Source organism: Pan paniscus, chromosome 13 (genome assembly GCF_029289425.2).
Source record: "Pan paniscus chromosome 13, NHGRI_mPanPan1-v2.0_pri, whole genome shotgun sequence".
NCBI lineage: Eukaryota > Metazoa > Chordata > Mammalia > Primates > Hominidae > Pan > Pan paniscus.
Window position 1 is genome coordinate 72,645,285 of NC_073262.2, and position 14,123 is coordinate 72,659,407.

Genomic DNA, 14,123 nt, shown 5'->3' on the forward strand with positions numbered 1-14,123 from the left:
TTTGTTTAGTACTGAGAGTGGGCTGTTGCCAACCATTATTGTATTGGAGTCTGTCTCTTCCTTGATATCTAATATTTGCTTTGTGTATTTGGGTGCTCTGGCATTGAGTGCATATATATTTAGAATTGTTGTATCCTCTTGTCTGGGTGTGGTACCTTGTGTCTGTAGTCTCAGCTACCCAGGAGGCTGAGATGGGAGGATTACATGAGGCTAGGAGTTCAAGACTGCAGTATGCTATGATTGTATCTGTGAATAGCCACTTTACTCCAGCCTGGGCAAGAGAGCAGCAAGACTCTGTCTCTAAAAAAACAAACAAAAAGGAATTCAGAATTCCTTTTTGGATCTGCAGTTATCTGGATCTGCATATATCTGGATCTGCAATTAAAAACATATATATATATATATTCTCTTTTTGAATTGATCTCTTTATCATTATATAATGACCATTTTTTTCTCTTTTTACAGTTTTGGACTTAAAGCCTGTTTTATCTGCATGTTTTTCTTTTTCATTTGCTTGAAATTTTTTTTAAAATTCCTTTACTTTCAGTTTATATGTGTTTTTACTGGCAAAGTGAATTTCTTGTAGGCAGCATATAGATGGGTCACTTTTTTTTTTTTAAATCCATACAGGCAGTGTGTATGCTTTAAGTGGAGAATTTAATTGGTTTACATTCAAGTTTATTATTGATAGATGAGGGCTTTTTGTTGTTGTTAATTGTTTTCTGGTTGTGTATCCTTTGTTCCTTTCTTCCTCTCTTATTGTTTATCATTGTGTTTTGGTGATTTTCTGTAGTGATAATGTTTGATTTTTTTTTTTATTTCTACTATGTGTATCTGGTCTGCCAGTGAGTTTTATACTTTTTCATTTTTTCATGATGGTGATTATTGCATTTTTGTTTCCACATGCAGGACTCTCCTGAGCATTTCTTGTAACTTTGGTCTAGTGGTGATGAATTCCCTCAGTTTCTCCTTGTCTAGGAGAGACTTTATTTCTCCATTATTTCTGTAGGATAGCTTTGCTGGGTGTAGTATTTTTGGTAGGCAATTCTTTTCTTTCAAAATTTCAGAACTTTGAAAATATCTATTTTTTACTGGCCTATAAGGTTTTTGCTGAGAAGTCTGTTCTTAGTCTAATGGGGATTCCCTTATATGTAACTTGATGCTTTTCTCTTGCTGTTTTTAGAATTGTCTCTGTCTTTCACTTTTTACAATTTGACTATGTTTGCCTTGGGGAGGACCTTTTTGAGTCTAATCTATTTGAGAACTTTTGAGCTTCTTGGATCTAGATGTCCATATTTCTTCCCAGACTTGGGAATTTTTCAGGTGTTACTAGTTTTCTATGCCATTTTTATCTCTTCTTCTTAATTGTTCACTTAATGGTGTTCCATAAATCTTATAGGCTTTCTTCACTCTTGTATTCTTTTCCCCCTCAAGTAATTTTAAATGACTTATCTTCACGTTCAGAGATTCCTTTTTCTACTTGATCAAGTCTGCTGTTGAAGCTTTCTGTGGTATTTTTTTGTTTGATTTATTCAGCTGTTTGGTTCAACTCTTTTGGATTTTTGTTTGGTTCTTTTTCATGATATCTGTCTCTGTTGAATTTCTTATGCATAAGAAATTTTCCTGATTCTATTGAATTATGTATCTGTATTTTCTTGTATCTAATTGAGTTTCCTTAAGATTCGTCTTTTGAATTTTTTTTCCTGGCAATTTGTTGATTTCCTTTTCATCTGGGTCTGTTACTAGAGAGATATGAAGTTCAAAATCTATATTAGGTTTTTCCAGAGGGACAGAAATGGTAGGATATGTATATATGAAAGGGAGTTTACTGGGGAGAATTGGCTTACATAATTACAAAGGTGACATCCCATGATCGGCCATCTGCAAGCTGGGGGATGAGAAAAGCTAGTACCATGGTTCATTCCAAGTCTAAAACCCTCAAAACCAGAGAAGCTGACAGTACAGTACCCGGTCTGAGACTGAAGGCCTGAAAACCCCCAAGAGTCTTTTGTTACAGGTACCAAAGCCCAAAGGCCAAAGAACCTGTGTAAAATGTCCAAGGGCAGGAGGAGAAAAGGTGTTCTGCTCTGGGAGGGAGAGAGAGAGAGGAAACCAAGCAAGCTGAATATCACCCTTCTGCCTGCTTTGTTCTAGCTTTACCCACAGTCTGTTGGATAATGCTCGCCCACAATGAGGGCAGATGTTCCTCTTTCATTCACTGACTCACATGGCATTCTCCTCTGGAAAACCCTCACAGACACACCCAGAAACAATGTTCCACCAGCCATCTAGGCATCCCTCAATGCAGTCAAATTGACACCTCGTATTAGCCATCAGTTCATTTTGTCGTGTCGTATTTCCTTGCTTTTTCATGTTTCTTATGTCACTGCATTGATATCTGTACATCTTGTGGAATTGTTGTGTCTTCTGAACTTCCTAGATTGGCTTTTGTAGAGAATGATTCACCTGCAGTTGAATCTTAGTGTGCTGGCTGGGAAAGATGTGGTGACTCTGTTTCTGGGTGGGTATAGTGGTATAACTTCCATGCAGCTTCTCTGGTGGTGTTCAACATCAGCAATAACTGTGGCCTAGGCTATAGAAGTTTGTGGTAGCAGCAGTGGTGACATAGGCTGTTAATGTCCTTGGTGGCAAGGCCTTTTGGGCTCCGCCTATTCTCATTTTCTCCACAGTGGGGAGACTTACCCAAGGGGATCCCTCTTGGTGTCATGTCTTTCATGGACTATGAGTACCAGTAGCAGCGCTGGGTTCCAGGTGCAGGTGCTTGGAGGGGCTGTGGGGCCTGGGTTTCATGAACCTATTATGGCACTTGGGTCTTGGCGTGCCATTTTGCTCTCTGTGGTAGGGGTAGATTTAGGTTGCCACAGAGTCAGGATCTGTGACTCTGAGGCACCTTCTAGCAGCTTGGATTCAGGGAGTTGGGTTGTTTACCCCTGGGGAACAGGTCACATCTTGCCTCTGGGGAATAAAGGGTGCTCCTGAGGTTTGAGCCCAGGGTGCAGGGTATAGCCACTATTTGGGAGTCTGAGCCAGTAGGGCTTAGTAGCAGCCATGTCCCTGGGGATGTAGTACTGTGTAGTGGTTACCTTAGACCCTGTGATGGTGGGGCTTGGCAGTATCCCAGACTCTGTGATCCCAGGTGCAGTGTCAGCAAGTATGTCAGAATGGCCAAATACAGATGTCATTTGGGCCCTTGAGGGTTATGGAGCAGCAGAGCAGGGAGTCCACTCCCCATGGAGAAGGGTGTCTCAGCAGCTCAGACTCTAGGGGCTAGTCTAGCTCCAGGGGAGCAAGTTACTAGGGTTGTTTGACGTGTGTGGAGGAGTGTCTCAGCTCAGCCACTGCTCTGTTTTCCTGGGATGAGGGGTGTTATATCGGCCTAGCCCTAGGCTCTGTAGCTCAGCCAGGGCATCAGTTCCCCAGGAGGTATTGTACTGTTAAGACAATGAAATGGTAAGCCATAGACTGAGAGGAAATATTTGCAAAACACACATCTGATAAAGGACTGGTATTCAAAAGATATAAATAATTCAACAATAAGAAAACAAATAACCTAGTTTTTAAAATGAGCAAAAGATCTGAACAGACACCTTACAAAGAAGATGCAAGAATGGTAAATAAGTATGTCAAAAGATGCTCAGCATCATTATCATTAGGGAAATGCAGAGTAAAACAACAGTGAGATACCACTACATGGCTATGGCTAAATCCCGAAATCTGACACTACCAATTTTTTGTGAGAATACAGAGCAGTGGGAACTCTAATTCATTGATGGTTGCAATTCAAAATGGTACGGCTGCTTTGGAAGAGTCTGGCATTTTCCTGTAAAGCTAAGCTTAATCTTACCATATGATCCATCACTTGTGCTCTTAGATATTTATTTAACTGATTAAAAAACTTATTTCCACACAAAAAATCTTCATACTTATTTTTATAGCAACTTTATTTATAATTGCTCAGAATTGGAAGCAGCTAAGATGTCCTTCCATAGATGAATGGATAAAGAAACTGTGGCACATACGTATAATGAAATACTGTCCAGCAATAAAAAGGAATGAACTATTAAGCCACATGAAGACATGGATGAATCTTAAATACATACCGCTTAGTGAAATTAGCCAATCTGAAAATATTACATACTGTGTGTTTCCAGTTATATGACATTCTGGAAAATGCAAAACTATAGAGACAGTAAATAGATCACTGGTTGTCAGGGTTGAGGCACAGGTGAATAAATGAAACATGGGAGTTTTTTTAGAGCATTGAAATTATTCTGTGTGACACAGTAAAGTTCGATATGTAACACTGTTAAAACCCTTAGAACTTTATAGCAGAAAGAGTGAATCTTTAAAGTATGTATATTTTAAAAAATCATTTAGGAGTTGGGGTGATCCCAGGATGGAATGCAGACTATGACAGGAGAATCTAACTGTATTACAGATGTATGAACTTGTGATGTATGAAACAACCTCACTGAAAAGAGTAGGGGGAAAGGTGCTGGCTACCTAACTTTGGAAATAAATAGCAACAATAAGACTAAAGGCAAAAGAAACTGTGTATAACCAGTGAATAAAAGTTTCCTCATGGCATCATGAGTTAACAATTCTGAAACCACTATACGTATATACTGAGGTTGAACAATTAAGTAAATGAATGGCAGATGATGACAGCTGGATTTCTCGCCGTTGGAGTAAGAAGTTACAGATAAGGGGAGAAGGCTAGAATGATTCATGTGATAATAATGGATTAGAGTTGGAGACATTAGTATGAACTCATGTTTAGACAGCTCTAGATAAAGTTGGAATTATATATGTATAAATACAGGCATATGCATATGCATGAGTTAGTGTACAGACACGTAGTCCCTTCTTTTGTCAGCTGAAAGGGCCTAGAAGCAAGGACATCCCAGTAGAAACTGGAATGGGGAGTTATATTCCACCTCCTTGAGGGTAAAGGCACTATATAAAGTATTTGGCATTCTTCTGCTTAGGAAACTTATCTGTGTTCCCTTGTTTATTTGTTCGTTCATTTATATTAGTATGTACTCATGGATATTTCCCAGGTACAAGCACACCCATTGCCCAGATCTTGGTTTTTTTTTTTTTTATTATTATACTTTAAGTTTTAGGGTACATGTGCACAAAGTGCAGGTTAGTTACATACGAATACATGTGCCATGCTGGTGTGCTGCACCCATTAACTCATCATTTAGCATTAGGTATATCTCCTAATGCTATCCCTCCCCCCTCCCCCCTCCCCCCGGTCTTGGTTTCTAATACAGTCCCCTCCTCCCTTGCTGAAAAGAGGAACTAGGGTCCTTGGAGGCATGGTTGATTTTTAGGAACTGGGGCAGGGAACATGCAGGGTGGATCTGGTGTATCTCATAGGGCCAGAAAGTAGAGGGGTACTCAAAAACAAACAACCCCCACCCCCTCTAGTGATGATATGGGCTGGGGCTATGTCAAGGGGCACAGGAGTCAACTGAGAGTTTCCAGTGGCCAAAGCTGGAACAATTTGAGCAACAAAGTAAAATATAATGCATTATAACCCTGAGTATAAAAGAAATATCAATGAGTATATACTAGTATAAATGATTGAATAAATAAGGTAGCATAGAGAAGTTTCCTATGCAGAAGAATACCTAGTATTTTATGTAGAGCCTTTACCCTGGAGGAGGTGGAATATAACTCCCCACTCCTTAAGTGTGAGCTGCATGTAATGGCTTCTTGGTGTGGAAAGGGGGAAAAGAGTTATTTTACAGTAGAGAAACTTGGGAAACATCTTAACCAGGTGATCAAGGTCAGCATCAGCAGTGGTAATTCATGTTAATATTATGTACCCTTGATATGATGTGATGAGAATGATGCTTCTGTGATCTTCCTCTCTAAAATCGATAACCTTAGACTAATCATGAGAAAAACATCAGACAAATCATAACTGAGGACTGTTATGCAAATACCTGGATACTACTCCTCAAAACTGTCAAGTTCATCAAAGCAAGGAAACAAGGAAAGTCTGAGAAACTGTCACAGTTTCTTCTTAGAAGAACATAAGGAGACATAACAACTAAATGTAATGTGGTATCCTGGGATGGAAAAAGGACATTGGATAAAAATGAAGGAAGCCTGAAAAAAGTTGGACTTTAGTTAATTTGTCAATATTGTATCAATAAAAATTAATATATATTCATTAATTCTAACAGTCATACCATGCTAATGTAAAGTTTAAGATGGAAACTGTTGGGGGGAGGGTACATGTGGTATCTGCAAATCTAAAACTGTTATAAAACGGGAAGATTATTTTTTAAAAAAGAAAGCGAATACTCTATACACCAACTAAAAAAAGAGGAAAGCAAGAATGATAATAAAAATGATGACTAATTGAAGATAATACTGTACATCCTTATCAAAATTAATGATAGTGTGCAGTGGGAGTTTTGCAATATTGGCACTTATCTGAGGGAAGTCAGACTTCTTAGCAGAAATCAGTGAACTCTGGTAGTGTACTTTATGAATAGTAACTCACCTGCTAGGTTAGTAGCAAGTACTTCTCAGTTGTTTTTAAAAATTAAATTGTGTTAAAAAATTTAAAATTTTGTATTAATTTATGCAATAAAAATTCTCTGTGCCTGCCACTGGGCTGCAAACCAGCTACTTGTGTTTTGCAGTTGCTTATTCCTCTTTCAAATAAAAATGTATTTCACATGATTTTGAGGGCACCAAATACATCATCCCTATATCATTTCCCCATCCTTCCATTCAGCCACAAAACCCACAAACATGAAAGCAAAACATGAAGCAAGAAGATTTTTGATTGTTCTATAAATACTTATTTTAGTTTAAATTAATCTAATTAATTTATAAATATAAAGGTTAAGAAAGGCAAAGGCTATTTTGTAATTAAAGATTAATTTTATATTAAAATAGGCTCTAACTATTTTTAACAAATATTAGAACAGGAAATTTTATGTAACAGTGTAAACTCTTGAAGTAGAACTGTGGTATTTGTGAATATGGAAGCTTTTCACTCTGATGATGTTAAATTAATGGTTGTAAAATAAGTAGATATTAAAGATAAAAATCATTTTGGAAAATGATTTTTTTAATTCCTTAGACTAGAAAATATTCCAGACGGAAACACCTTTATTACTTTAAATATTAGTTTTCATGACTCATCTTGGTAAGGCAAAGTACTATAATTCTTTTGAGTTTCTATATTATAATTAACATACAGTAGAATTATTATATTAGTTAGCAATTGTTGTGTAACTAGCTGTCCCCCAAAACTTAGTGATTTAAAAAAACAACCCCTAGTTAGTTTTCATGAGTCAATGAGTAGACTCAGTGGTTCTGTTGTGAACCAAACTTTTCTGAAGGCTTAGCTGATCTCATCACCCACAGACCCATGGGCTGAATTGTGGGTCTCTGATCTGCTGATTGGTTAACAGGGGGCTGCCATGAGCTGGTGAGACAACTTATGTGTGTTCCATTTGGTCTCTCCTCCTCTGGCAAGGTAGCCCACCTTGACTTATTCTCATGGAGATGGTAGAGTTGAGAGAGTGAGAGCAAGAGAGAGAAACTATGCAAGGTGGAGTTGAGAGTGAGAGCAAGAGAGAGAAACTATGCAAGATCACCTGAGGCCTAGTCTTGGAAGGCATATTGTTGTTTTTGCCACATTCTCTCTCCTTTTTTTTTTTTTTTTTGAGATGGAGTCTCACTCATTCTGTCACCCAGGCTGTAGTATGGTGGTGTGATCTTGGCTCACTGTAGCCTCTGCCTCCCAAGTTCAAGTGATTCTCTTGTCTCAGCCTCCTGAGTAGCTGGGATTACAGGCACGCATCACCACACCCAGCCAATTTTTGTATTTTAAGTAGAGATGGGGTTTTGCCATGTTGTCCAGGCTGGTCTTGAGCTCCTGGCCTCAGGCAATCCACCTGCCTCGGCCTCCCAAAAGTGCTGAGATTATAGGTGTGAGCCACTGCGCCCATCCTCCACATTCTCTTCATTAAAACAAGTCAAGGCCAGCTGATATTCAAGGAGTGGGGAAATAAACTGTCTCTTGATGGGAGGAATTACAGTATCACATTGTGAAGAGCATGGATACAGGGAGGAGTGGAGAATTGGGGCCATCTTGCGGTCATTTGGCTAAGTGTAATAGCATTCAGAAGAATCAGCTGCTTCATTCAGATAGATTCTTTTCTGTTCATGTAAAACCAAACAGATAAATTAACTATTGCTTTAGTTATCTTTTTTGTATTTATTGTAATAATATCAATTATGGTAATTTAAGTAGTACTTTTGTTCTAAAAGGGCAAATGTGAATTTTATACAGAAACCCTTTGAATTTGAATTGAACTGAAAGTTAAAGTAGAACTTAAGAATTCCAGGGTTATTTGGTAGCAAGAATATTTTCATTATTAGTCTCTAGTAACACTTGGATTTGTCATCTTTGACTATTACTCTATCAGTTTTGCATCTTTTATTCATTTAATTTACCTAGATTGTAAATCATTGTAATTTTTTCATTGCCTCAATTTGCATGGCACATCATTTAGATTTTGTTTTTGGTGTGGAAAATATGTGCAGATATTGATGTGTGCATTAAGTACCTTTATTATAATACTTGTTACAGAATATACCAAGTTACTCATTTAGAGTAGGGGTTTTTAAAAGAAACCTTTTTATTGAAATATACTCATAATGCATGTTTCAGGATTTTAGAGCTCTTTGAGTTTTAACAAACAGATTGTGACTGTATAACTGAATCCAGATTGAGAAACCAGCATCCAAATTGAGAAATAAAAATTAGTAGCATCCCATAAGCTCCCTTCATGGTCTCTTTCTGTCACTGCTTCTTCCAAGAGTAACCAGTATCATTACTTGTGACTCTGTATATTAGTTTTTCATGCTTTTGTTCTTTAACAATTTACATACCATATGTACTTTTTTGGGGCCTGACTTCTTTCAGAATAGGTTCTTTATTTTTTCATATCTCACAGATAAGTGAGAAACAATAATCACATTTAAATACAGCATTTAATTTGGACACAGATCCTTTTTAAATCTTACTAAAAATGTCAGAATTTGGTACTGGAATGATAGAATCAACCATATATTACCAATAACATTTTAATTCAACATAGGATATAAAAAGCTGTGACTTTTCCTCCTCTTTTCAGAAATAAACCATGATCTTAGTTTCTTGAAGAAAAAAGGGACATTGGTGTCTGTAATTTTTAAAGTCAGATTTCAAATAAAAAGTACTCTGCATGAAAATGAGTTCACCTATTTTATTTTCATGCCATTGGTACTGTATCACCACTGAAGATTGTCATTGAAGTTTCTTTTAAAAACTAGAAAAGATGCCTTAGCAGCATCTTGGATAATGTGTTTTGGCATCAGGGTTTCCTTGAGGTTTTCAAGTCGATTGTACCAAGACTTATTAAAAAAAAAAAAAAGATCTTTATGTGTGAGATAGGGTTAATGAAATTGTATTTCTTTGGCACTTAACACGAGACTGAGTTATTTCACTGTACTTTGTCAGGTATCTCTGTGTTCTCCTTTGCACTTGAGAGCAGACAATTTCTTTTTTCTGCATGGTTTTCTCTTCTCTTTTCTCCCTAAGACCCAAAGTAGTCTCATATCAACTCTTTTCTTTTCTTTTTTTTTTTCTGAGACGTAGTTTCACTCTTGTTGCCCAGGCTGGAGTGCAGTGGTGCGATCTCAGCTAACTGCAACCTCTGCCTCCTGGGTTCAAGTGATTCTCCTGCCTTAGCCTTCCAAGTAGCCAGGATTACAGGTGCCTGCCACCATGCCTGCCCAATTTTTTGTATTTTTAGTAGAGACAGGGTTTCACTATGTTAGCCAGGCTTGGTCTCAAACTCCTGACCTCAGGTGATCTGCCCGCCTCAGCCTCCCAAAGTGCTGGGATTACAGGCATGAGCCACCATGCCCGGCCTCATATCAACTCCTAATGGCCTCTGGTACTTTTTTCTTTTGAAATCTTCTTTTCATTTTGACCTACTAGTGTATTTTCATAGACATTGTGATCTTTGGTTTGATTCTATTCAGGTACTGTTTTTGTTTTTGTTTTGTTTGCTAATTTCTTTGTGGCATCTTTTTATTTCCATTAATACTAGGCATTACCCAAAGTTCTATTTTAGGTTACTGTCCCTTTTCCTCTCAGTCATTCTTCATAAGTATCAGATGTATGTATATCTGCATGAATTCTTATTTTAAAATATCTAAACTTGACGTTTTTCTTATTTCTGACGTGTATTTTTACATATTTACTTAGATGTGCCTCCATCTTTTAAACATTTCATAAAGCACTTCTGCTTCCCTGTTCTTCCCAGTCTCTTCCACCCATTTCTTTGTCACCAGTGGCAGCATCACTTATCTTCATGAATTTAAGTGTCTTTATCTGTAAATAATTATTAACTCAATATTTTATTTTTTGCTATTAGTAACATTATATCACCAGAGGATTACTGCTATTTTTGATGAGTTCTGCTTTATTCATATATAATATGGTCATATCTTTATGATTTCCCTACATTAAAAAACATTGATAGCTACTATTTCTGAGATATAATCACTAGAACTGAGAGTGAGAAAGAAATAGTTTCTTCTCTTTTATATTCTAGTAAATACTACCATATTTTCCCAAGAGCTGTCATGTTGTTGTGAATAACCCCTTAGGTGCCTCAAGGAAAATTAAAACAAACATCTCCCTTCTTTCTGTAACATGTTATTTTAAAATATTTCTCTTTTGATACAAATATCTTTGCCTCTATGTTTTCTGTATCTATTTTATATTTGAATGATACAACATTAGAAGTGTATTTAACCATATTTTAGTTTAAATCTTTCATTATTAAAGTCTTTGCATTATTTTATCTGTCTAAATATTTTACTTGAGTAAGGTTATTTTTTCCACAGTTTTATTACTGTATACTTTATTGATATTGAAGCTAAAAATTGTTTGAACTTGATTTTTCTCTCACACTTTCATTGAAGAGAGATTTTCCTCCTAAGGAATTAAAGAGATGTAACTTTTTTCCCTCAGATTCTCCTGAGAATGATATTCCTATGGAGATCACCACGGCAGAACCACAGGTTTCCGAGGCAGTATATGACTGTGTTATTTGTGGACAGAGTGGCCCCTCCTCTGAAGATCGACCTACTGGATTAGTTGTACTGTTACAAGCATCCTCAGGTAAAATCAAAGTAATTTTTTCATGGGAACATTTTAGAGCTGAAGTATATACAACAGATTAATAAATATCTGTATTAAATGAAAATTATATCTTTGTCTACTTATAACTAGGCAAGGGTCAGTTTAGATCCAAATAACAAAGATTCTTTATCTGGTAATATCTTACTTTCCTGGACATGAGTGTTAGAAGAAACTCCTAACAGAGATCTTGCTATATGGTTTCACAATTTTTTTCTTTAAAGTGTGATGGTATATTACCAATGCTAGGTGGCCGATAACTGCGTTCAGCTTTCTTGGTAATTATAGTTGTTCTGGCCGGGTGTGGTGCCTCGCATCTGTAATTCCAGCACTTTGGGAGGCTGAGGTGGGCAGATCACCTGAGGTCAGGAGTTCAATACTAGCCAACATGGCCAACATGGTGAAACCCTGTCTCTACTAAAAATATAAAATATTGGCCGGTGTGGTGGAGGGCGCCTGTAATCCCAGCTATTTGGGAGCCTGAGGCAGGAGAATCGCTGGAACCTGGGAGGCAGAGGTTGCAGTGAGCTGAGATTGCACCACTGCACTCCAGCCTGGGTGACAGAGCAAGACTCTGTCTCAAAAAAAAAAAAAAAAAAAAAAAAAACACAACAACAATTGTTCTAAAATCTGGAAAACTCCTTAGCCCATAAATATTCTCAGTTTTTAATTACACAAGGCATATTTAGACAGCTCTGCCTTTATTTGTTCAAACAGTCTGTGAATTGGTATGTTTACCAGTCTATAGTTTTAAACTATATAATTTTATTATAAATTATAAATATAATTTTAAAAGTTTGAAGGATTTGTCTGAATGGTGTCCATTGTCTTCCATAATGAAGTATTTTTGAGGGTAGTGATAATTCTTGTACAATCTAGTCGCAATAAATTTAATCCTTTTCCAACAAGAGTATGTGTAAAATAAAGAGAAAAAAAATTCTTACATATTTCTCCAGAGGATTATTTTCTAGGGTGTTAACTCTCTGAATTAGTAGGGTAAAGTGGAAAGAGTTAGATATTAGAAACTCCCCTGAATTCAAAAATGGTATTGGTTTACTTACTGTGGCCAAATATGTTTTTTTCTTTTATATAGAGAGCTCATATTGACTTTAGAGGATTTTTGTATTGGTTAAGTAATGTAATATAAACAAAAAGAATCCAATATGATGCCTAGTAAATTCATTTGTTCTGTTACTCTTCTTGCCTAAAATGAATTGATTTGGGAAATCCTGATTTAGTGGGACATTGAAGTAGAGCTGTCCAAATCAGAAATGCTTACTGAAAGGGAAATGTGTGGAAGTATTAACTACTTTTACAGCTACTTTTCCTTTCTACTACTCTTAGGAAAGCAGTTTATTAGATTATTGCCAATTGACTTTCAACTTCGTGATTAAATACTATATAGTTATCAATGTAATGATTTGTTTTATTCATTAATTTATTTCACAGATATTTATTGAGCTCCTAGGTGTCAGGCACTGTTCTAGTAAGAGACAAAACAAAATCCCTGCTCCAGTGAAACTTACGTTCTTGTTTTAAGCTTTTATTTGTTCATTATTTTATGTTTTTAAGTTTATTTGGTCTGTTACTTTTTAAAGTCTCTTTTAAACAATTGTATATGCTAGCTAGACCAATAAATATTAAACAATTCCACTATACTGTAGCTGCCTTATCCCTTAGAGATAGAAGGAAAAAAATAAGAAACTAATTTTGCCAGGACACAGTGGTTCATGCCTGTAATTCCAGCATTTTGGGAAGCCAAGGCGGGAGGATTGCTTGAGTCTAGGAGTTCAAGACCAGCCTGAGCAACACAGTAAGACCCTGTCTCTACAAAAAGTAAAATTAGACAGGTGTGGTGACGTGCACCTGTGGTCCCAGCTACTCAGGAGGCCAAGGTGGGAGGATTGCCTGAGCCCAAGAGGTCGAGGTTGCAGTGAGCTGAGATTGCACCACTGCACTCTAGCTTGCGTGATAGAGTAAGACCCTATCTTTAAAAAAATTAAAAAAGAAAAAAAGAAACTGACATTAAAGAGTATTAAAACTCAGGAATAATTTTAGTATAATAGGTGAATTCTCTAGCTGTTTCCTTCTTTACCATCTAAGCCTTATCCACCCATTGATACTTTCCCCCTTTTACCCCTTTTTTCTCTGGGCTTCTTTATTTTGATTCATTTCTTCTCTTTTAGATTTGAATATGGAAAATTTTTAACAGTATGCTAAGGAGATGTGCAAAGTGAACCCCCATGTCCCCATCTATCTTCAACAGTGATTAATTTCTGGCTAATTTTATTTCATTTGTTCCCTCCTTATTAAAATTATTTCGAAGCAGATTTTAGACATCATATAATTTCATCTGTAAAAAAATCAGTGTTTCTGTTAAAAAGAAAGGTCTTGTTTTTTAAACATAACCACAGTCAGTCCTAAATAAATTCCTCAGTATCATCAAACATCTAGTCAGTGTTTAAAATTTTCCCATTGTCTCTATTTATTTATTTATTTTGCTTAATTTATTTATAGTTGCAGTATTCCTTTGTGGTCTTTTAATTAATAGATCCACTCTCCCTCTATCTTTACCCCCTCCTCCCATCATTTTACTTTTTTAAAGAAATTGGATCATTGAAAACCAATTTGGATTTTTCAGAATGTTGCTGTGATGTTTAACATATTCCTCTGTTCCCTCTGTTTTCTCTCTGTGATATTAGTAGGAAGTGATGATTACTGCCTAAATCCATCAGTTGATCAGAGATTACAAATCTCTTTCATGTTTTTTTTTGTTGTTTATTAGCTGACATATACTTCTATAAAAGAAATTTCACTTCATCACCTATTTTTTGTTGCTCTGAGATACAGATTACACAGGAAAGGCAGG

At 36.5% G+C, this 14,123-nt stretch overlaps 1 protein-coding gene across 3 annotated transcripts in view; it reads left to right on the forward strand.

Annotated features, from left to right (window-relative positions):
• UBR3 (ubiquitin protein ligase E3 component n-recognin 3) overlaps positions 1-14,123 on the forward strand; it is a 268,208-nt gene that overhangs the window by 156,893 nt on the left and 97,192 nt on the right. For all 3 annotated transcript variants that reach the window (XM_034954464.3, XM_034954467.3, XM_034954465.3), the window contains exon 25: positions 11,087-11,236. In XM_034954464.3, the coding sequence (XP_034810355.2) occupies positions 11,087-11,236 (150 nt within the window). The remainder of the gene's footprint in view (positions 1-11,086; positions 11,237-14,123) is intronic.